Here is a 24,796-nt window from a genome sequence, read left to right on the forward strand (position 1 = left end):
AATACCCACAAAAACTTGACAACAAAACTCCAAACGAGGACAAAACTTTGTCAAAAAGTGCCGGACCGGAAAGGCTTGGAGATCATAAAGCAGTAAGTACAACTGTGTAGCCGAGCCCCAGCCTGTGGTGACATAATGGGATAGCCAATAGCTACGGCTAAGTCCACTTCTCTGTTTATGTAGACAGAGTTAGCACTGCTCTACTAACAGTTACCAATACACTGCTTTGCCCTTTAAGATCTATTTGCCACACTGGCTGACAAACCACTAGACCGAGTTTTCCACTAAGGCTAAGAGCACTGCGTCTATGCAGGGATGAGAAGCTTATCACACATGCACACACACACTCACACCATCTATCAGCCCTTGGGAGTCAACTGCCAACTCTGCACTTATTTTATGCCACTGTTTTCTTCCATATGTGTTCTTTTGTAATTTTCCTATCATGCTAAACACAGTAAAAATCTCAACACATTCGCACCTGGTTCTGGTACCCAGTAGTATTACGTGTGTGCAATTAAACAAGAGACCAAAACCACTGAACGAGTGCACACGGTGGGGAGCACAGGGAGGGGAAAGATGTAAAAACACATATGTGCAGGTTCCACCAGAAACCTCAAGTCTCCACCTCTTAAGTCTGGAGCAGGCTACTTGCCACAGCTCAGATCCTTCACCATCACCCCACTCTTGGACCCCAAAGCAGGGCCAATGCTGTTACTTTTGAACCTGGAGTCCTCAAAACGAGTATGGGAAGTCCATAAACATCACCCTGGGACTGTGTGAGTCTGGTCGAAAACAGGCGACGCAACAAACCTACACTAACTGTCTGACAGTTAAATTCAGGTTACAAAAAAACTAACTTTAAGATTTATTTTTGTAACTTTTTTAAACAGGGAGAACACCACACTCCTGGGGTAAAGGCAAGGGATTGAGAAGACAGGCCCTGGGAACATATTATTACGACAGCACCTGGAGTTGGTAGGCCTGCCTAGGAGAGAGACACGGGCGCTGCCACACCACCACAGGGGACGGCCACTGTCTGGGGCTCAGCAGACCAGTTCACACGCCACGCAAAGTTGCTATAGATCCAAGTCATAAAAATCTTCCAGCTCATCATGAAACAAGTCCCACTCGTCTTCAGAGTCTGTCAGGTCGTCGTCCCCACCTGCAGCCAAAAGCATAAGCAACATCTCGCCCAGCTCAAAGGTGACCACCTCTTCTTCATCGTTCTCAAAGGGGTGGCTGTTCTCTCTTTCCTCAATGAGCTCCCAGAAGTGGTTCCTTCGTTGGGCCTGTAAAAAACAAGGCCGTGATAGGGAGGGCACTGTCGAGTAGCATCTTCTATTCTGTGGTTTCTAAGGCAAAACGTCCAGCACACAGAGGGCATGACGAACCAGACTTCTCATTTAGGGTTTCGACTTTACCAACTCCTCCCCTCTGGTTACTTGATGCAAACTGTTTAGGCTAGAGCTTTAAGCATTCTATTTTTTCCTTTCACAGCCCTCCCCGTTTTCTGAGGTTGGTTTCCTCCTCTAATACTATAGTCTCACTCCCAGACCTGAGTGTTAATCTTCTCCTTCCCCTACCCCAACCTGTGCAGGGCTCAACTGATAGCGTGGAACTTCCCCTCCTTTAAAAAAACAGTGAGAGTTACCCGGTATCTGCTTGATGTTCCCACTTTCTGTCTCTGTGGCTCCTCTCTACGGCCATCAGGGTACGCATGCTTGTAAAAACAGTTCCCTCCAAATGGGCAGCTCCCACGTCCTTCATCAAAATACCTGCACGCCTTGTTGCTGGAAAGGAAAATATCGCAACCCTTATTCACAGTGGATTTCAGGTCTGTACTGTATTTGACTATCATCCAGGGTTTCTTTAGACAGGTAGGGGTAGAACCAGTATGCCTGTCTACAACCCTCCCCAAGGTGTGTTCTTAAACGTGTGTGCTAATGCAAGAAACACTAACAGAAACAGACGCTCTGTTTAAGTCCATGCTGTTGAACAGCTCTAGTACCACAGATCCAGCAGAGAGAAAATCTTCTAGAAAGCCCCCACACAAGAATATAGGACAACTACGACACAGACTCAGAGTAAGGTAGAGCCCCACACATGGGGCTCTAGCTACCAGCAGCAGACTTCATTACAACACAGTCCCTTGGCATGCACCCCAAGGACTGTGTTATAGCAAGATTCTTAACGGGAGGTGTTATTGGGGTGACAAAATAAACTGTACTGGGAAGTCAAAGAAAGGGTAGGAAGGAGGTAGGAGTATATAATGCAGCACTGTTCTTTTCAGAGGGAGCCCCAAGCTGCCCTGGGATCTTAGCTTGAGAAAGGCTGCAGTGCCCATACCTCATTGCCTCCTTGTATTTCTGAATGAGTTTCTGCTTCTCTTCTTTCTCCTCCACCCAGTACTCACTTGGAATGACAAAGTTAGATGTGATCCGGCATTCTGGGCAGGACCTGGGAAACAATGAACAGGCTGCAATGCAAATTCCCCTTTACAGGCCCAGCTTCTTCAAGGCCACACCCTGGTGTGTCTCCTCCAGATTTAAAGACTTAACTGAAAGGCACATGGGCATTTCCTAATGGGGTTCCACACACTGTCAACAACTGCCCACTTCTTCTGAGGCAAGAGAAACTCCTTCGTAAGGTCAACTCAAAGGCTAGCCAGTTTGTTAAAAAAATCTTAGGTAAAAAAAAAAAACCCAAAAAACAACAAAAGAAGACATTTCACACAGACTCCTTTTTCTTTCGTTTAAATAAATTTATTTCTTGTAACTTTGCTCTGTTTAGATTATGTAGTTTTTGTTCAGTTATGAGAACAATCTTTAAAGGATGGTGGATTATTGGCTAGCTTAATGGATGGAATAGGAAAGTGGAAAATGTAAAACGTCAGGAAACATACATTCAGAGCTAGATAAGTTTGTTCACTGAGCCTAAACTGGCTAATCCATTAAACACAATCTCCTCAGAAAAAGCACGAAGATTCTACTAACTGATACATAGGGTTTCCTCATTCAAATAAACGTAGATATACCAACTAACCTAGAAGCTAGCTGAAATACAAAGAAATCCCAATCAGAATACCCCCGTTTCAAGATAAAATGCATGCACTTAAATGCGGTCCATCTGGTTGAAAGTTGGCACAAGATACTAAATTCTTCCCCAAAATAGAAAGCACAAACGAAGATTGGGGAGGAGTCTCACTTTATGATCTTGCTCTCAAATTGCTTAGCACTCCTCCACTTGCGAATACACTTGAGACAGTAGGTGTGGTTGCAGTTGGAGAGAATCCCAAAGCGGCGCTCACTGGGACTGGCTTTCTCATAGACCACCTCCATGCAGATCCCACACACCATGTCCTTGCTGCGCTGGACGGCGAAGGACAGCTCCATGTCCTTCTCGTGGGCCTCGATGCAAGACTAGAAGAGGTGGAAAGAGAAGAAGTATAACCAAGTCAATGAATAATAATGAAAGGCTTTCGCTTACAGCTCATGATGCGTTACCCCAGTCTGATATTAAAAGCAGCTGTGGTCACACGTGAATACAGGCACACTGACATTTGGCGAGTTTACTATAGAGTCAAACTATGCGGACTCAACTTCAGGAACTGAAAAATTACCTCATTTTCTCTACCCTGCAGCTCAACCCCTGTTGTTACCTACACTAAACACAATTTTCCAAGTTTGGTGATTTTCTGGTTTCTAGATGGAAAATGCAATTACGATTAAGGCCCTAATTTACAACCTGTCAAAAATAAGGGTGAAGGAAACTAACATTATTAGGTGACATTTATGTACCAGGCACATAATTTTCACATTAAAAAAACAGAAGAGCTTTACTGAGATACAATTCACATACCATAGAATCCATTTAAGTACACAACTGGGTTTGGGTATATGCAGAGGTATGCAACCATCACCACAGTCAATATTTCTAGAGTATTTTCATCACCTCAGAGAGAAAGCCCAAACCCAGTCCCTCCTTCTCCCTAAACACTTCCATCTTAGGCAACCACTCACGTGTGGATGTGCATATTCAGGACATTTCATATAAATAAGGGGCCTTTTCTGACTGGCTCTGTTCACCTGGCATATTTTCAAGATTATCCATATTTTAGAAGGTATTAGTATTTTGTTTCTTAGTAATATTCCATCATATGGAGAGACTATAATTTATTTATCCAATCATCAGATGATAGACATTTTAGCTATTTCCACTTTGGGACTATTTAAGAATAGTGCTGTTACGAATATTCATGCATAAGTTTTTGTGAAGACATCACATACTTTTAATTTTAATTGAGGTGTAATTGACATAACATTATCATCATATTACATATAAATATATTAAATGTGCATCTTAGAAGAGTAAACTATTAGGAACGTGAATCTCAGAAAAGCTGTTATTAAAAAAAGAAAAAGAAAAAAAGACCATAGTCTGAGGTTCTGAAAGCAATGATTTCTTGATAAACCATTCAAGAAGCCCAGGGAGGAAAACCATTCAATTTATCAAATGTTTCTCTGAAATAAACCAACAATGTTGTGAAAGGGAAGATGCACCTGTTAACACAGTATCTCCCTGAAGACTTACTTTTATATGTTGTGACCTCTGGGCGGCATCCGTCGGGTGGAGGACCTGCAGCCCGCACATGTCACACGAGTCTCCGTGGAGGTACACACAGTTCTCCCCGTAGCGGCACTCTCCCACTGCAGCGTAGGGGCAGAGCTGCTGCTTTGTTTCCACTGCGGTTTGCTCCTTCTCGGACTCCTCCTTAATCACTGACCCCTGCAGGGGTGCCTCAGTGCAGGAAGGGGCAGCTGAAAATGTTTAAAAGGGCGGTAAAGGTCCAAAATGGGTAAGACAGATATATGAACTAAAAGATAACTGAGAACCTAACTGAACAGAAAAGTGAAAGGAACTTTTAAACTCCAAAACAGTCTATGGAATTAATTCCCTTACTCTTGAAAGAAAAGAATTTCTTCTAATGCCAGTATTTCCAAGATTAGGTTTCTGTATTTTTTTTTAAAGTTTTCTATGTATTTCTTGTGCAACTGTATTGATTAAAGAAGAGAGGCTTCAGTTTTTTTTAAACACTCTAAATTCATTAACTACTGGGACTCTCTCAATCTGTTAAAGTCTTCGGTAATCCAATTTAGAGTATTAAGATAAGGCTAAATATGAAGAGTAGAAGCAGGAAGGTTGTAAAAAGTCAGCTAATTGAGGAAGTACTGTCTAGCCCCCTATCTTGTTTTTATTCTTCAAAATACTCACTACGGCCACAGTAGGGCTGCCCAGGAACAAACTCAATGGCATTCACCCAATCTTCTGAACCTGCTCCTACAGTTGCAAAGTTTGAATTTCTTGACTCAGCTTCGCCTGTATTCATTTCAACAGTTGGTCCAATTACTGATGAGAGATTTGAAGAGGCAGCAAGGGATGATTTTGCAGTTAGATCTGTAGCAGTAGCTTCTTCCTGTTTCAATGGTTTACTGTGTTCGTATCTGAAAAAATTAAAAAGTCTGCAGTCACTGTCTAACCAGAAGCCTCTAGATGCAATGTATACATCTATTCCCTGATCCTGTCCTTTTCTTTTCAAAATACTATGCATATGAATCAACTGGGAAACTGTTAAAAGGCAGATGCCTAATTTCTAAGTCTGGAGTGGAGCCCATGATTCTGCATGTCTAAGAAGCCCCTACATGATGCTAATACTGCTGGTCCAGAGACCATACTTTGAGAATCAAGGCCATAGGCCAGTAGTCAGAGAACTTTCAAGGGTCAAACACTAAATATTTTAGGCTTTGCAAGTCATACCATCAATGTTACAACCATTCAACTCTGCAATTATAGCTCAAAAGCAGCCTCAGGTCATCATTTAAACAACCACGTGTAGCTGTGGCCCAGTAAAACTTTACTTAAAAAAAAAAAAAAGCCTTCAGCCAGGTTTGGCCTATGGTCCATAGTTTGCCCACTCCTGCTATAGATCTATTACCTTTCAGATTTCACTCTAATCAGGAGTTTCTGATAGTTCACAATCTATAGCTCCCATGGCAACTCTGCTAAGCAAACTGTATAGGCAAAACTGACTGATCAGAACAAGGATGACACTCAAATTCAACAACAGAAATGTGGAACATTATATCAACACATAAAATGCTCCAAATTAAAAGGGCAAGACAATATTTACAAAATCTACAGTATGTATTGTCTTTTCCTATATCCACTCATTCACCTAATTACTTTTTTCCAAATTCTTACCTTACACATTTTCTCATTCCTTTTCATTTATAAAATTATCATTAAACCATTAAGCTGAATCTCTAAATATAGAAAAAACTCTATTCCTTCAAGAAGCAACCTTCTGCTTGAGAAAATCCTTATAACTCTTTGAGCATTTTATGCTAAGATTCATTCAGACACAGTAAGTTAATAATCTAGGTAGTAAATCTAAACTGTGTTATATGTACTTAGCAGTTCTTGCAACTAATTAACTGGGCAAAACTAACCATCAGTCATGTGTGTTACAAGTGTCTATTTTTACATCTAAAAAAGAAGTAAAACTACAGACTATCCTTTAGCTTATGGCAAACATTTGCTGCACTACCTTTATCATTATATTATCTCAAACTTTCATATTCCTGCTCTAACCATTAGGGAACCTACTTTGTTTGCAGTACAATGAATTTGAATATCCTGCTATGAAAATCCAAAGTATTTTATTCCAGACTGCAATCATGCAACCTGAAGCAGGGGAAGAAACTAGCATAAATAAGCTCTTTCACTTGGACTACCTCACTTCATCTTCAAGGTTTTTTTGGGTTTGTTTGTGTTTTTATCATTTTACAGAAGATGCAAATGATGTAACTGCCAAATAAGTGGTGGTCTAGGTCTAATGTGGCTCTAAAGCTATACGATATGGCAGCCATTGGCCATATTTAGTTATTTGTACCTAAATAAAATTTAAAACTCAGTGCATTGGTCCTTGCACTAGCCAGTGTTCAAAAGATGGGTAACTAGCAGTTACCTTATTAGACAGCGGGATAGAGCAGTTACATGGTCACATGAAGTTCCACTGGACAGCACTGCTCTGAAGTTTACTGTGAGTTGTAGAGAACCTCAGAAATCCAGCTCCAAATCCTCATTTTACAGATTAAGTAATTTGCTGGTTTGAAAGGGAATTTGATAAATATTTAAATTATTTTTACATTCTTTAGGTTAGAAAAAAACCTGCGATTTGGAATTAAGAGAGGCTTGAATTTAAAATGCCAGCTCCACTATCACAGAAAGCCTTTAAGGCTTTCTGAAAGTTTTAAAGGATTAAATAAAAATTAAATGTCGATTTGCATAAAGGGTCTATGAAATAGGTATGACACCCATATTTCTCTCCTTTGCCATATGCATTTTAAGAAGTTTTCAGGGTAAATGACTAAAAAACAACAGTTAATACACAAGACTTGAATGCTCATCACCATCATAATCTAGGTAGTAAATCTAAACTGTGTTATATGTACTTAGTTCTTGTACATGAGCATTCAAGTCTTGTGTATTAACTCTTGTTTTTTAGTCATTTACCCTGAAAACTTCTTAAAATGCATATGGCAAAGGAGAGAAATATGGGTGTCATACCTATTTCATAGACCCTTTATGCAAATCGACATCTATTTAACAAATCGCAAATACTACGAAGTTTTTCAAAGGAGAACATTTTGGTTTTAAGGTACATTTATCAAGGAATCAACAAGGTATAATACAATTTTTGAAAGCACAGAATTATCAGTTCTCTAGAATGTCCACATTTCTTCAAAAAATGAAGTTTTCTTGCTTTCAAGTATTCTACAGTTTTCTATGGTCATAGAAAAAGAATCTGTTTCAAGTACAGACTAAATGATTGAAATGAACATACTCCAACAGGTTTTTGGATCAACACCAAGTAATAAACTAGGAAATAAGTCTGGCAATAAAAATAATGCATCTACCATGCATTAAGAACTGCACCACCTACTAAGGAGTCAAATACAAATAAAATAGTGTCCTTGCACACTGTATGAACCTATCTTAAAAATTAACTTTTTAGTCAACTTCAGAGCTCCTCTAGAGAAGGAAAGCCTATCAAATAAAAATATAACTTTATTCTATGGAATTATATTGAAGGGAAAATAATATCAATTTAGAGAAAGACATTACAGAACATTAAGGAAGTAAGACAGTTACTTCCTTAGTGCAGAGTAGAGCTGTATAAAATATACTTCTGAACTGAAGGCTTGTGAGTAAGCACCAAGAAAGACAAGTACAAATAAGATAAAACTAATAAAGTAAGAAGAAAAAGAAAAAGCAAGGCTCCCATTTTGAAATGTGCTTATGACAAATATGGTTCAGTGAAGCACGATCTCCTTAAGAGCAGGGATGGCCGACTACAGCCTGCAGGTCAAATCCAGCTAGAGCTAACAAAGCTTCTGATATTTTTAAATGGTTGGAAAAAAGACCATTTTATGACACAAGAAAAGTACATGAAATTCAGATTTTAGTGTCCCCAAATAAAGTTTCATTGGAAAATAACCACATCCACTAGCTTCTGTATTGTCTATAGCTGCTTTTGCACTACAGGAGACTGTAGGACCTATGCAGTCAAAAATACATACTCTCTGGCTGGGTACAGAAAAAGTCTGCCAACTCCTGCTTAACCATCTACAACAGCAGCTTTGCTACAGTGATTAAATTAATTATTTAATGGATTATCACAGAATCCTGATTCTTTTAGTCAGTTAAGTGATGAATGAATGCTGAGACAACACTGAAACCAATATTGAGCTTTTCTTTCACATCTTGCAAAGAGTACTTTGATATAAAGTATTTTCTTATCTAAGGAAGTTTAAGTTTTCTTCTACCTCTAATCAAGAGAAGATAGACACTTTTCCCTCTACTTGGCTTGCAACTCCCCACCCCAATCACTCTGAGTTCTGACAGCTGCCTTTAAGAGTTGAACTTAAGGAATTCAGTAGGTCCACAGGGAAAAGCGCCTCCAAAGGAAGCAAGATCCACCACAAGCGTGGCTGCCCACCAAGGCAACACCGCCCTTTCTCCAGAGGGTGCTCAGAAATGATGACCAGCAGTTCCAGTGGCATTAGGAGGTGGTGGCAAAGGATGCTAGATGTCCTGTAATGTGCACAAGAACCTGAGCAATGAAGACCTGGCCTCACTAATTAACAGCACCACCACTATGAAACCCTGATGCTCTAACATTTCTGAATTATTGGGACTAGGATGTCTCCTTTCATTATGAACTGTTCCCTCAATGAAGAGTTAAATTATATGAAATTATTAAAGCATCAAGTTGTACAAAAAGATCCCTACAGAGTAAGAGAGAAAAGTTGGTTTAAATCCCCAGGTATAATTTTAACAAGAAAATAAGCAGTCTTAAAACAAGCCCTTCCATAAAACAACAAATTTGACTGGATCTATACTGTCGAACTCAACCAAGAATTAGGAGAAGTGCAAGTTGTAGCACTCCAAAATCTTACAACTACAGACTATCTACTGTTAAAAGAATATATGGGATGTGAACAGTTCCCAGGAATGGGTTGTTTTAACTTGTCTGATTTCTCTCAGACTGTTCAAGTTCAGTTTGGTTTTCTTGGTTTCACTGGAGATGGCTGGTAAATATAGGTCTGCTTTGGTTATGTAACTGTATTCCTATTATGTTAATGTGTGTATGCAATTTAATTAGTAGTTTAAAACCTATACATGCTTAAGTTACTCTACAAGAAGATATGTCAAAGAAATAATCAATCTTCCCATGTTTTCTTCCGTCTGCTACTTCTATAGCTTTTCTTCTTCCTTCCTAATTACAACCCTTAAATAGAATTTGTGCCTCATATCGAATTTACCGAGTATCATAATTCTTCCAAGTGGTAAAGATACCTCAAGACAAATGCTGGGCATAGAAGCCACAGGGCATAAATATGCAAAGAAGTAAAAAGCTAACCTTTTCAAACAATATTGCTTCTCTCTCACTTACCAACTTTACATTTCCCTGTATGGCCCCGGAAGATGACTGGTTAGCCAGAGACGGGTAAGATTCCTCAAGGGAGGAACAACCTAAGACAGGCACAGTCGCAGGGGGGCCATCAGGTGAGAAATTGGGGATCAACAGAGGTGAGGCTTAGAACCTCACCCCTCGCTGTTTTGAGAGAAATCTTCTGCATCCGTGGATGTTTTATTGCCCTTGTCTAGCTTGGATTAACACATAGTCTACAGGCACACACCTGATCATCTACATTTGCTCTCTTACAACACTAAACTATGTTTTCTACCTTTATCTTGCATCTACCTACCACTTCAGCATTTTATTCAAAATAATAATAATAATAATAAGGGAGAAATGTGGGATTCACATATAAATCAAGTATAAAAATCAAACGAATATTCATATTTGACCTGATTGTTTATAGTTCATAATGTGTGATCAAAACCGAAAGTTTTTTGTTTGTTATGCCTCAGAAGATTGGAGACTGACGAAAATTAGGCTTGGGGTGGATTAATGATTGTGCATTGAGCATTGACTCCCCTATACAGAATTTTATTGTCGTTAACAACCATTTGATCAATAAATATGAGAGATGCCCTCACCAAAAAAAAAAAAAAAAAAAAAAAGGACAGACTTCCAATGGTAAAATAAATAAGTAACCAGTATGTAATGTATAGCATAAGGAATATAGTCAAGATATTATAACAGCTTGGTAGGGTGATAGCTGGAACCTAGAATTATGTATATAAATGCTTTATCACTGTGTTGTACACTTGAAACTAATGTAATGTAATACTGTGCGTCAACTACCCTTCAATAAAAAATAATTATCTTAAAAAAATAAATAAATAAATAAATAAATGAAACTTTCCTTAATGGTCAATAAAAAAAAAAAAAACCGAAAGTTTTTGTGATGACTGCCCTTGCACTGTTCACCATGTAACTTATTCATTATGTAAGAATTTGTTCTCCATGTAAGAACTTGTCTGTTATGCTTCAGAAGATTGGAGACTGACGAGTATTAGGCTTGGGGTGGATTAATGATTGTGCATTGAGCATTGAGTCCCCTGTACAGAATTTTATTGTTGTTAACAACCATTTGATCAATAAATATGAGAGAAGCCCTCTCAAAAAAAAGAACAAGCCCTTCCATAAGATAACTTCTTTAGCTAGTCTATAATCAAGCTTTTAATAATCACCTGGGCCCCTGAGCCGGACCCGCTCATGGCTTCGGCTGCGCGCGTGTTCTACACTGGGAATGCCGTAGGGAGACGTAAACCAAGATTTCATTTTCAAGATGGAAAGTCCATCCGACTCAGCTGTGATTTTACCTAGCACTCCACAGGCCTGCGACAGTCTACCATCTCCCTGTACAAGTAGTTCAAGAAAACAACCTATGAGTGCAACACTTAGAGAACGACTAAGGAAAACTAGATCTTCATTTAATTCCTGCTCCAGTGTGGTAAAACGTCTTAAAGTAGAAAATGAAGAAAATAAGACCTTTTCAGAAAAACCATCTCCAACAGAAGAAAACTGTTTGGAATTTCGAGAAAGTATTAAACACATAGACGATGAATCTGAAGAAAATACATATTTAAAAAATACCTTCAAGAATATCAATGTATGTGAATCCAAGTCACTTGATAGTGGGTCATGTACTGATCTCCAGGATGACTTTGTGAATGAAAATCTTCCAAAAAAAGAATTAAATGAAGAAAAAGCAAAATTGGTGAAGCAGATTCAGGAGAAAGAAGACCTTCTTCGGAGGCTAAAACTAGTCAAAATGTATAGATCGAAGAATGACCTGTCTCAGTTACAGTTGTTAATAAAGAAGTGGAGAAGCTGTAGCCAGCTGTTGCTTTATGAGTTGCAGTCAGTTATATCTGAGGAAAACAAGAAACTCAGCCTCACTCAGTTGATAGACCAGTATGGATTAGATGATAAACTGCTACACTTTAACAGAAGTGAAGAAGAATTTATAGGTGTTTAATTCATAATTTTTTCAAGAATGTCTTTGAGAATGACAACTTTAAAGATACTTATATATTTTAAATGGAAGGTATAAACTATTAGGGCTTAGAGAAAGGTATCTTAACGAACATCAATTTAGGGCCTCATAAAAATATAAATAATTTCTAAATTGAAAATTTGGTATTTTGGAAAAATTTGCAAAAGAAAACTTTACATTTAAAGTAATGTAGAAAAAAAGTTTAAATCATGTTTAAAAAAATAATTTGGGCAATTCTGGAAGTCAGTTTTAATACATTGTTTTGTTTATTGTGGTAAAAAAAAGTTTTATTTTAAATGTTAAAAAGTAGTCCAGTCTGGTGATTGTCTAAAGCGAAACTGATCTAAAAATGCCTGCCTCTCTCCTAAGTTTATGAACCTTGTTTCCATCTATTTACCACGTTTCCATGGGGATGGTCTAGTGGGTAATTAATTAAACTCCTATGTCCAAAATTAAAAATAATAATAATAATAATAATAATCACCTGTATCAGCCTGTTGCAAACAATTACCACTAAACTTTCCCTGTAGGAACACTATCAGTACATAGGTTTTCCTACCTTCTTCGACTTTATACTAAGAACTCTAAAACCAGCTCAACTCAGGATCATTCCTCAAAGAGGAAGAGGAAGCTGTTACCTTTACTATCAAGAAAACTGAAAAGAAAAGCAGTTCATGAAGAGACTGCATCTGCCTGAACACCAGAGCCTCACCAAAACAGGGCACCTACCTCACTCCCTGGCCTTCAACCTCCGTTTCCCACAAGGAGGCCCACTGAATACCACGTTATGCTGAAGATGGGCTTGTATACTTACTCTCAAGGGGCACATGGAATGCCATTTGGGGCTAGCAAAGCTACCTGACAAAATAAGCTGATTAACACAGAGCCTAGGCCTTAGCTTACATTTCTTAAATTTAACCTTATTTCCCATGCATTCTGCCTACATACTCAATCAGATGAGTACCTCTTCTGAAATAAGAGGTTCATCTGTTAACCAGCCACACTTTTCTTCATTTGGTCATACAGCATGCTCCCTGTCTCTCTCTGCTGAGCATTTTAGAGTCTCATCTCCGTTCTCAACATTTAATTGTTCTCTCCCTGGACAGAATTTATAAGGAGTCTCAACTAACTGACTAGTCAAGGAACCCAGCTTCCCTACAATTAAGCTGGTCTAGAAACCCTGCAGAGACCATCCTACTACAAAGAACTGTTCATTCACAGTAGGACGGAGTTCTAACAAATTTTCCCCCTTTAATACTGTGACTACAAAAGACATATCTGGGTATTTTTGTTTCTTTGAGGAGAGTGTCATTGTGCCATTTTTTTTTCATCCAGCAATAGTGCAATAAAAAAAATAAGCAGGTAAGCACAAAGCTCAGGTATCGGGGGGCTCCATTTCCGAGCTCCTACAATCGCATGAGTATCTTGTTCTTTTCCTCTTTACCAGATTTCCTAGTATACTAGATGTTGAATGACCTAAGATTAATATTCCACCCATCAGTAATTTCCTATCTTTTGAAACCTAAGCATTTGAACCCAACAGTTGACATGATTCTTTTCTGGTAACAGGACACTAAAATTGGCTATGACATTGCCAAAATGCCTTACCTAGTGTGACGGTTTAAAGTATGTCCAAAATTCTTCAACATTCTATCCTTGAAAAGGTGGAGCCAATCTCTCCTCTTGAATGTGGGCTGGGCTTAGTGACTTGCTTGTAATGAACAGAATATAGTAGAAGTGACAGTGTGTACCTTCTGGGACTAGGTCATAAAAGATACCGTGGCTTCATCTTTGCTTTCTCTCTCAAACTGCTTGCTCCAGGGAAAGTTAGCTGCCAGGTGTGAGGGCACTAGAGCAGCCCTAGGGAAAAGTCTATATGGTGAGGAAATAAGGTCTCCCATCAACAGCTATGTGAGTTAGCCATCTTAAAAGTGATCGTCCACCCCTGTCAAGACCTCAGAGGGTGGCAGCCCTGGTCAAAATCCTGATTGCCATCCCCTGACAGTCTCTGAGCTAGAACCACCCAGATAAGCCACACCTAAATTCCAGATCCCCAGTAACTATGAGATAATACATGTTTTTAAGCTGCTAAAGTTCAGAGTAACTTGTTCAACATCAGTAGAAAATATGCCTAGATGTTTTCAGACTTGGGAAGATAAAGAAAAGCTCTATTCAATTTCTAAGCACAACTTACTATTGCTGAACTGCAATTTAACAGGATTATGGCAGTAATTCAATGAATAAGGATAGATTACTTCATAAATAATCCCTCTAGGTTCTCTAACATTCTGAGATGGATACTGGAGACATTTCTCAAGCATTTTCCTTAAATCTGAGCTTATAATTACTCTTGTAAGTTCAGGGGTGGGAGTTTAGGAAAGTTTAGTTGGATTCACAAGCCTCTTAACTAGTAACCTAATACACTATTTCAAATGACTATAATCCTAGTTTCTCTCCATAATTTGTATTAACAGAGAACAACTGAAACTTGTTTCAAAAGTCCTGTTTGGTCAAATATGCACCTCATTCTTGGTCTTGAAAAGAAAATGCCCACCAAGAAGGGACTAGTGGTTACCAAAGGGGATGGGCTGGAGAGGGTTGGGGGAGAGAGGGAAGGGGATTAAGAGGCACAATAATTCACAAGCACAATATAGGTTGGTTGTGTATTTGAAACCAACATAAGATTGTATATCAGTGATACTTTAATAAAAACAAACAAATAAACAATAAAAAAGAAAAGAAAAGAAAAGGAAATGCCATATATAAACACATGTTCACCCTAGTCCTAGGTTTGCAGAAGTTGCTCTTCAGGCATTATTTAAATTCAGGGCTCTATTACAAACTGATTTTTTTTTTAATGTAGCAATACATTCCAAGTGAGGAATGTCTGTCAGTGTACTATCATTCCTAAGAAGTATGTTTCGAAGAATTATTTTAAATCTATTACTTGAAGGCTATTGGAATTATGCATTTTATTCTAATTTTTTTTATCCTAACCCACCCCCGAACAAAACTGATTTGTAAACAAATTCTTACCTGCAGCGGTCTCCATAAATACAGTACCCTCGCTGAAAATACTTGCACACTACACCATATGGACTGTCAGAGAGGTCGTGCGAGTAGCGACAGTTCTCTCCTTCCTTACAAACCCCATGCATGAAATACCTGCGAGTCAAACAACAACAAAGTTGGGTTAAAAAAGACTAAAGCCAGTACTCAAAAAACTCAGGGCCAATATATCCCACCAGTAATATACTAGTGCTGTATACCAGTTACACATTCTATTATTATATTCTACACATACATGTGAAATGAACACAAAGTAGGAACTAACTGTACGACCATACAATTATCCTTTAGAGCACCACAGGAGGGCTGCTTATAGATACATGTATCAATTTAAGTCTAAACTTTGAGGTCCCATTAATCTTGTCTCTGCAGGTTAAGTCTGACCACTGTTCTCGGTTTACCGTCACAGGGAGGTAGCTTCTCATTTTCCATTAACTTTAGCCATAATGGCAGCTCTAGCTGTAAAAAAATCAAAGATAAAGAAGCAAGAAACAACTCAGACCAGAAAGGGTCAGACTACTATATATGTTTTAGTTCTTCAGGAAACCATTTTAATTCTTTTAAAGCCACATGTAAATATACAAGTAAAGACTGCGGCACAAGTAGAGGCACAGGGAAATCACTTACGTTCTTCACTCAGCGGTTTCTCCTCTGCCTTAAAGGATTCCATGTATACCTAACTAGCAGTTTCTAATGCCAAGTATCAGAGTCTGACTCAGTCCAACTCAGTTTCTAAGTGGACCTACCCCAGCAGCACCACTTGGGAATTTGCTAAAAATGCGAACTGAGACCCTAGATCCACTAAGTCAGAAGTGGGAGTGGAGTAGCTATCTGTATTTCTCTAAAGAACTGGATTAGGAAGTGGCAGGTCGGTTTTCTGTTGTGTAAATAACCCTAATCCTCAAAAGTGAATACAACCACCACCACCACGATCATCCCATCACTGGCTTTTGTCAGGGTTCACTGTCTTATGCTTTGGTCCTTTACTGGTCTCTGTCTCTTGAGCAGGGTTATGAAGATTTAATTTTGCCAGGCCACAACTCCCCAAAGATGCATCTATGTACAGCTGGTACCAGGTAGGAAAAAGTACCTATTTCCTGGGTGTGTTAATTGGCCTTGAAGAGGACATCAGTGTATCCAAGAAAGTTAATTACCTAGAGATGGTAGGTAAAATAGCAGTAAGCTCACTCCACTTGCCCTCTGATTTGAATGATACAGAGAAAACAGACTCCTATTGACCCAAGGAGACTTGAAGGCTGCCTCCAATTGAAATGTGAAAGGTCCTATTCCGAGATTAGGGTCTAGTGAACCTTCTATGTGACAACAGATAATACGGAATGAAAGAATGTTAACTCTTGGTCAAACAGTTCTGATCATCAAGATCCTGAGGAGCCCTAGGGTTGTAGTCCATAAGAAAACATAAAAATGTAACAGGAAGTCAAATTATAATGATAATTAACCTAATTTCAACTCCCATTAGATTTAACTTAACCTAACTCAGATTTGAACTTCTGCTCAATTACAGGGCAACGTTCTGCAAGCTTTGAAGCTGTATCCCAAATTTGAGTTAAACCACTTTTATCAGTAGCTAATTTTTGACTGCATAAATGAAGAGATTAACACTGAAAACAAAACCAACTAAAGAAGCCAGGGATAATTACATTGTAATCAACCACTAAGGCATAATTATGCTTCAAAATATCTATCTAAAGGTATCCACAGTTGTTCATTTTAAAGTGTCACTGTTTTAATACAGTTGTTTACTATTAGCCAGGCCCAGCGGGAACTTTCACTCTCACACTGTAAACTTATGACAAAGGTATCTACACTGTCAATTTTTCTTTGGGGTCAATTTGAGGTCAGAGATGTACATACTGTTAGAATTTTTCAGACTTGATAAACTATCTACTTAGAGATCACAGCTGGGAAGGTCATTTCTAAATCTCAGGCAAAATACTTGGAATTTTAGGTTTGTTCTTTAATCCCTTTTTGCCATGCCCTCATTCATTTAACCGTTCCACTTAGGTTTACGATGCTCTTCATTATGTCAAATGATGTCTTCCACAAAACACTACCTGACAGCTGCTGACCTTAACCTGTTAAGTAACTTAACAAAGTCAAGTAAAGTAATAAAAAGTACATAGGCTCAGCATTAGGAAAACTGTTTAAATCCCAGCTTTGTCACTTATTGGCTGTGTGGCCCTCAGTAAGCTCTTTCACCCACCCTTTTAGATTTAAGAACTTAAAAAAAAGTAACTGCAGTGTCGTTACTACTGTGCACATTCATTCTCACATCTCTCCTCTGCCCCACCAGCCCATACCCTGGCCACATTTATTTCTGACCGTGCATTAAGAGGTACACATGAACCAATTAGTTAAGAAAGAGTACGGCAACCAAGACCTAGATGTCATGCCACGAGATTTTAAGTAGCTAGAGTAGTTTAGGTGGGAGGAGACAAAAGGATAACTTTTTCTTTCCAGCACCATTCCTGACGAAGTGAACATAGGCAAGAAGTTACATCATGAGTCTGGCTCAACATTAAGGTCTGAGAAATAGAACTATCCAGCAATGAAAAGTTCCTGAAGTCCAGAACTAGCATCACTGAAGGAATTCAAGACACAAAATCACCTGATCCTGCAGAATCAACAGAAACACTGGAAAACAAGCCCTAATTTGTTACTGCCACATTACTTTATGTGGCAGTTTGGTAGGTATGGTCTGGGTTTTCGGTTGTTTTACTTGCCTTTTGTCTTTCAGTGATACTAACATTATACCCAGAATTATAAATAATCCCCAGTGAGATCCCTTCTTACTAAGAGATTATGACATGATAGTGTAGTAACAGAAAGAGGAAAAGAGGCAACACATTCCCAAGAATTTCTCCCCAAAACAAAACCAAACAAAATAAGCACTGTTGTTTTGTTTTTAAATGCCACCACCAAAAATCCACCATCCAAGTTCACCTTGATGCCACTGCCTGGGCTGAGGGTGCCTTTGGTGAAAGGCTGGACCACAGAACTTCTAGGATTCCTTCCACCTTGAAGATTCTAAGACTCCAAGCAGACATTGTCCAGTAATAAAGACAAATAAAATTCACTAGAATGGTCCTACAGCTGTACCTCTTAGAAATCTAAGCATGGTCACCAAATCCATCACAAGAAACCCCAATAAGAACCTGTAATGGTACAACAGAATGAAGCAATACCCTCCCCTACACCTCTAGGCATCCTAACAACCTGACAGGGGATTTATAGAAATTACAGAATATGAATTAATTTGGCGTTTAATCATTTAATCTGCTGTGACATTTCTTATCTTGACATTTACTTTTTGATGCATGCATGTACCCTGTTATTCAAACTAGACTGTAAAATCCTGGTGGTTAAGGACCATGATCTATTCTGCTTCTTACCTCTTATTGTACCTACACATGTAATACATATTTGTTTAATAAAAACTAAAAAGACAGCTAGGTGTCATGGTGAAACACAGTGCCAGTAGCAAATTAATTTTTCTTTCTCTGGGCTGCATTAACTTTTTCAATGTCACCCTTTCAAAAAAACACTACATAGTTTGCAAATAATACATAGATACAGACACTATGGACATCACAACATTTGGATAAAGGCTTTGTGGGAGAATTTAATTCATTTTAAGCTATATAACTACACTTAAAAAAAATGTTTTCAAAAATCAAAATGAAAAAGCACTTGGTTTATGTGTACTACTTGAGCCACCAGAACACTCACCTACCACCGTAGAAGTACCCCAATAAAGCGGTGTCTACATTCGAAATTACAATTTGCAAGTTTCAACTTTTCTTTAAGTATTGTAACCCCACACACTCAAGAAAAACTAGAAGCAATAACATTTGTTTCGTATTATTTCTGTTAACAAAAGATATGAAAAACGGCCTGGTGGTGGCAGCACAATACGGTTGCTTGGGAAAGGTACCAGTCAGCTTTCCTTATGCTGCAGAGAAAAAACAGAATGTAACAGAATTTCAAGAGATATTAAGAAAGCAGTAACCAACAAGAAAATACAGATGATTCTGAACAATTAAAGACAAGGGCCCACCGTCCAAACAACCTTTAGGAGGATTATATGATCAGTGAAGAAAATAGCCTCAGGCAAATTCCAAAATTGGGGAAACAGGTATTCTTAATAGATCACTATTTTGAATTCTCTTTGAAGGAGATTTAGCTATCAAACACAATGAAAACATTTACAACACTGGGCATTTCTACATTCCCTTTAATATCTAGCAGTATGATCTCCCACTTTAGGAACTAATGCTTATTCACTGAGTAACTGAATGAGGTTGTGCCAGAAAAATACACACGTTCTGTTAAATCCATTGTCTTTGCTAATTTACAAGCATTTTTTTTTTTAATGAAAGCAGAGGAATCTTACAAGCACATACTGAAGTGGGTAATTTTGGGTGTAGGTTTATCAATATCAATTCAAGCACTGACTGAGTAAACTAGGCACTACCTACAGATACCACCATAAAACAGGGCCCCTGCTCTAAAGAGCTCAAAGTCTATATTGGATATTCCCCTATTCGAAGGAGAAACTTTTTAAAATAGGACATCATGTTGGTACCTGTAACAACTGAAAATGATGTCAAATATTAAAACCTAGGACACATCAACTAACCTGTACTTTTTTTTTAGGTAACTTTCTCAAGTAAAAGCTACGACAGGTTCATATGAAAAACAAAAACTAGCAGATCTAAGCCTGAACTTCTAAATAATGCTTTTCAAAATATCAGATTAACCTATTGGTTCATGGGCAAAGAGCTCTCCACTGGTCCAGGAATGTTCTAGGCTATTTAATTAACTCAAAGATCCTAAAGGCCGGCAAAGAGGATGACTGATCTGGGAAGCTCTGTTGTGAACTCGATAACCAGTGAAGAACTAGAAAAGAGGAAATAAACCAGGGAAAAGTGCCTAGCGGAGGGGCAAGTGTAGACGTGATCATGAAACCTGTGCAGAGATGTAAAGTTGGGCTCAAGTTACAGACACAACAGGATAATAATGAGATAACTATAGCAATGTCGGGGTGGTGGAGGGGGATTCAAGGTCAGATGATATGGAGGTGGGAGATGATGGGTACAATCAAGACATTGTATGGAGTTCTTAAAGAATTTACATATTCAAGGAAGATTATTTTCAGTGTATAGAGGTAGATTTGATGCTGCAGGGTGAATGGCTAAAAGTTCAGGAATATCAAGGTTACTTGAATTATTTTGAAAAAATTCAAGAAGCAAGTAAAAATCAACTGCAGCATTGCAAAGAAAAGAGAAGCAGAGACCCAAATAATTGGCTCCACGACAGATCTTTTAAAATTACCATTCTTTGTAATATGCAATTCATTCCATTCCTAGGATCTCCAGGTAACTGGTTAGATAAGCTACCAAAATTGCTTTTATGCTTTCTCCATCTCGTTACTGAAAATTAATTTAATTCAGCTTATCATTCATGCCTTAAATGTATCATACATACTAAACACCGGGAACGCTTCAATCTCGCTGTTAACACTAGGACAGTGAGTTCTGTGTATTAAGAATTTTTTTTTTACGTTTCTGCACATAAATCATCCCAACTAGGTGAAAACCCGCGTTTCAGATGGATTTTTTCAACCGATAAAAAACAAAAGCTTCTAGTCGCTACCCATCACTTTTCAAAAATCCAAGTGTAACATCCCATTAAATGCCCTAATCTTTTATGTGCAGGCGGATCATTTTTTACATGCGTATACACGTCCCTATAATTGCCATTCCCTAATTCCTTAATTTTCCAAATATTTTCATCTCACATACCAAACCAAACAAAACCTCTCTCCTTGGGGAGCGACCAGCTCTTTGACCCCCTCCGGCAGTTAGATGCATGGGTTTCAAAAGGGAAACGTTTCTCCGGGGGAGGGGAATGGCAGCTCGTAAAATTTAAGGCGGAGACAAACCCGGCCTTTCGTTCTAAGACAACGCTCAGAAACGCCAACCCCGATAAACATACAAAGAAGAAATAACAAAAGCTACTTCTCCGCGCGGGACGGAGGGCGGAGACGCGAGGAGACGTTACAAACGAATGACACCACTGCCGGGCCTGGCCACCGGGCGCCCTGGCTCCCCGGCCGGCAGGACCGCAAGGAGACCGGCTCCAGGCGATAGCACCCGCCCTTCCCGGGCCTGCGGAGCTGAAGGCAGGGGACGGGGAAGGGGGGACGCGGGAGGCCGCGACAGTGAGGAGGAGGGAGGAGTCATCCCGCTCTCCCTGCGCGCGCCCCTCGGCCGGGCGGCTCCGCAGCGGGGCTGCGCGCGCCCGGGCCTCGGCGGCCGGCGGCGACTGACGCAGCGCGGGCGGGGAGGCTGCGGCGGCTGCCGAGACGGCAGCGGCGGCGAAGCGCCGGGACCCCACCACCACCCGGCCGCCCGCGCCCCCCTCCGCGCCCCCTCCGCGCCCAGCGCTCGGCCGCGCAGCGTCTCACCTGCAGGTGACCTGCTTAGTCCAGCCGCCGCCGCCGCCGTCGCTGCCTGCTACCCCTCCCCCCGCCCCCGGGGACGGGGAGGTGACTGTGGGGATAGGGGTGGGGGAGGCCGCTGCCACCGCCGCCGCTGCCGCTCCTGCTGTTGTGGCTGTTGTTCCGGGAGCTGCAGCCTCCGCCATTACTGTTTATCCCACACAGCAATGGCACCGGAACTTCCGGGATCACATAGTTCCGGCCCGGCCGCGGGGAGGAGAAGGTGGCGAGGCGAGGGAGGGGAATGAGACCCGAGGCTCTCGTTCGCTCCCCTCCGTGCCGCGTCGCATCTCCGAGCCCTCTCGCGGCTCCACTGCCGGCCGGAGCCCGAGCGCCCGCGGCCCGCCCCTGGCGCTCTCTGATTGGCGGCGGGGACGGCCGGGGCGGGGCGGGGCGAGGCCGGTTCCGCCGAGGGACACCCCCCCCAATCCCCTGCTGCGCCCAGGCTCCGTCTCTGGGAAGGCAAAGTCCGCAATTCAGGGCTGCTAACCCAGAGCGGTACTTCTAGCAGAAGCTTGGGGAAGGGGTGCAGATTTGGGTCCTGGGTTTGAATCTAGACCTTCCCATTGACTGGCTCTACCAATTACTAGCTGTATAACCTTGAGCTAGATACCTATTCTCTCTGAACCTCAGTTTCTTCGTCTCTCAAATGGGAATAAGAGTAGGCCCTAATTCATTAAATCGCTGTGAGGATTATATGGTATGCTTGGCAATCACTGAGCCTAGCGCCTGGTACATAGTAAAAAATGTTCTCTCTTGTTCCTCTAGTCAGAGGTGTGATCTCTAAGCCCAAGAGAATAAGCATGGTGGCTATGCAAAGGCTCTGGAACCTCTTTGTCTCCAGTACCTCCTGGCTTCTCCCATTCCTAACTGTCTTTGAGCTTTTAGTATTCCTTTTTCCCTCTATAAAACAATAACGATGACAACAATAATAATTAAAAATAATAATAGTAGTACCTCCCCCAGAGTTGACTGTGAAAATTAAATGAGAATCCACGGAAAACTCTTAGCACTGTACTTTCACACTACAGTCAATCCTTAAGAGATAATAACAAAAGGTGTCTGGAATATCCTAGTTTCTAAGAGTTATTTGTAAAACTGAAAATTAACATGTATATGATGCTATTTCCCTATTGATACCCACTGTCCTCTCAGATGCTGCATGTTAAGTTTCTGAGCTTCCATAGGCAGTTTTCTATATACCCTTAATTTGCTTTTTTATAGTCTCTACTTTGAGAAAGTGAAATTCCACCCCACTGATAATCAGACCACAATGTACCTAACCGAAACAAACAAGGAGAGTGCCAAAGCCAACAGAAAACAATGCTTCTCCCAAGGCCATGCCATGGCTGCACTAAAACTAACAATCCTCTTCTTTTGAATAACTACAGCTTTCACTCATGTCTTCCCAGTCCCATTCCATGTCTGTCTCCTGCCTCACAGAAATTTCTGAGACACCCAGATCCTAAACTGCCCTACCTCATGACAGCACTTAATCCGGGGCTGGTCTCCCCTTCTGCTTGTGCCTCCCCAGAATCACCCTGCCAGCTTCCTCCCTGGGAGAGGACCATCCCTCTCTACTGCCCTTCCCAAGATGCCTTCGATTCCTTGGCTGCAGTGGTCTCTCGCTGCAGTAAGTTAATAGGATTTACTTTGTTGGCCTACAGATGTATTCCTGGTAGTTTTTATCTGTTAGGTTTTATCAGTCAAGCAATAAATTGTTTTCCAAAAATGAGAAGTGGGGAAGCAAATGAAGTTTTTTTGTTAAGAAAAAGGGTCACTTCAACTTAAAGCAGTTCTTCTATTTTAGGAAAATGCTCCTGTAAATTATGGATTCTTTTCTCTCCCTCACCTGGAAGCACTGGTGCCCAGCTCAGAGCCCTTGGTGCAGTCATTTGAGGTCATTAAAGATCTGTATCTCGGTGACACACACAGAAAGGCACTGGGCCTCAACTTCAGAAATAATACATACCTGGTCCTAAGATGGAAGGAGGATGGGGCCCAGGGCTACCCACATGTGCCCAAACCAAGCTGGGTTCTGAATTTTAGATCTTTCAGCTAGACCCTGATGCCAGAGTGATCATGTCACTTTCTGCTCAAAGTCCTCCAAGTAGGGTTAAGTCCTTCCGAGGCCCTAGGTGATGTGGCTTCTCTACTGTCTGGGACTTCAACTCTCCTCTGCCCCTTTCTCACCTGTTTCCAAGAATGCTGGCCTCATGCTGACCCTACATACTAGTCACCCTCTTTGCATTCGTGGTCCCTCTCTCTGCTGGGAACCTCATCACCGTGTGATTCCTCGGCGAGCTTCCCCAACTTTTGCCAAATCTCAACAAGAAATTCTCAAATTTCGATTTCTCTTCTGATTGCCCTTTAAAATATTGCAACCTGTTTCCTCACCCCTCACCCCCTGTATCCTTAATCCCCTTATGCTGCTGTTTTTCTTAATTCCATAGTATTTACCTTCTAACTTACTATAGAAGTTGCTTCTGTTTAGTTTTTGTCTGACTCTCCTAGCTAGAACATAAGCTGTCCAAGCGCAGGGATCTTTTTTTTGTTTGGTTCTTGTTTTGTTCACATGTATACCAAGTCCCTAGAACAGTGTCTGGCACATAGTAGGTGCTAATACTTGGGCAATGATTGAAAGGATCCTCTGATGTCCTAAAAATTACTGTGCCTTGGCTTACCATCTGTACCAATAGAAATAATGATTTTTTTTTTTTTGTATTATAGGGAAACAAGCTATACAAAGAGTTATCTCTGTTTTAGCTTACTGGGAGAAAAGTTCAACACAAGGGCAACTCATGCATTTCTTCATTCATGCAATACTTACTAAGGACTCTGCTATACCAGTGCCACCCAGACAGTCAGGTTCTAATTTGCAGGTAGGGTAATAGCTGCCTGCACGGTATGAGGGCACCAAGAGCCTTCTCAGATTATTATTGCCTTTGCAGATGCCAAAGTCCAGAGGGGAACGGCTGTATGGTGGGGAAGACTCCCCTGGGAGCACTCTCTTTACCTGCCTCCTCTGCCTGGGGGTCAAGGCCAGCTCAGGAACACTTGGCAGAGCCAAGGGGAGGAGAGAAAGGTAGTTTACCAAGGAAGGGGGTGGTGGCTAGCTCCTTTGTGATTTGCATAAAGCTATAGTCATTTCCTCACTATAGTGATCATA

The 24,796-nt window shown here is 40.5% G+C and overlaps 2 protein-coding genes across 2 annotated transcripts; one reads left to right on the forward strand and one right to left on the reverse strand.

Annotated features, from left to right (window-relative positions):
• Positions 1 to 855: 855 nt before the first annotated feature.
• MKRN1 (makorin ring finger protein 1) lies at positions 856 to 21,948 on the reverse strand. Its single transcript, XM_036926157.2, has 8 exons — positions 21,595 to 21,948; positions 15,072 to 15,200; positions 5,275 to 5,504; positions 4,594 to 4,820; positions 3,208 to 3,422; positions 2,350 to 2,460; positions 1,655 to 1,793; positions 856 to 1,292 (listed from the first exon to the last, which is right to left on the reverse strand). The coding sequence occupies exons 1-8, from the start codon at positions 21,771 to 21,773 to the stop codon at positions 1,080 to 1,082; spliced, it is 1,443 nt and encodes a 480-aa protein (XP_036782052.2). The 5' UTR covers positions 21,774 to 21,948; the 3' UTR covers positions 856 to 1,079.
• Positions 11,237 to 12,491, forward strand: LOC118928933 (swi5-dependent recombination DNA repair protein 1 homolog). The gene has a single exon (XM_057504830.1). It carries the CDS (start codon positions 11,325 to 11,327, stop codon positions 12,015 to 12,017), a length of 693 nt encoding a protein of 230 aa, XP_057360813.1. The 5' UTR covers positions 11,237 to 11,324; the 3' UTR covers positions 12,018 to 12,491.
• Positions 21,949 to 24,796: the final 2,848 nt, after the last annotated feature.

This window comes from Manis pentadactyla, chromosome 7 (assembly GCF_030020395.1).
Source record: "Manis pentadactyla isolate mManPen7 chromosome 7, mManPen7.hap1, whole genome shotgun sequence".
Taxonomy (NCBI): Eukaryota; Metazoa; Chordata; class Mammalia; order Pholidota; family Manidae; genus Manis; species Manis pentadactyla.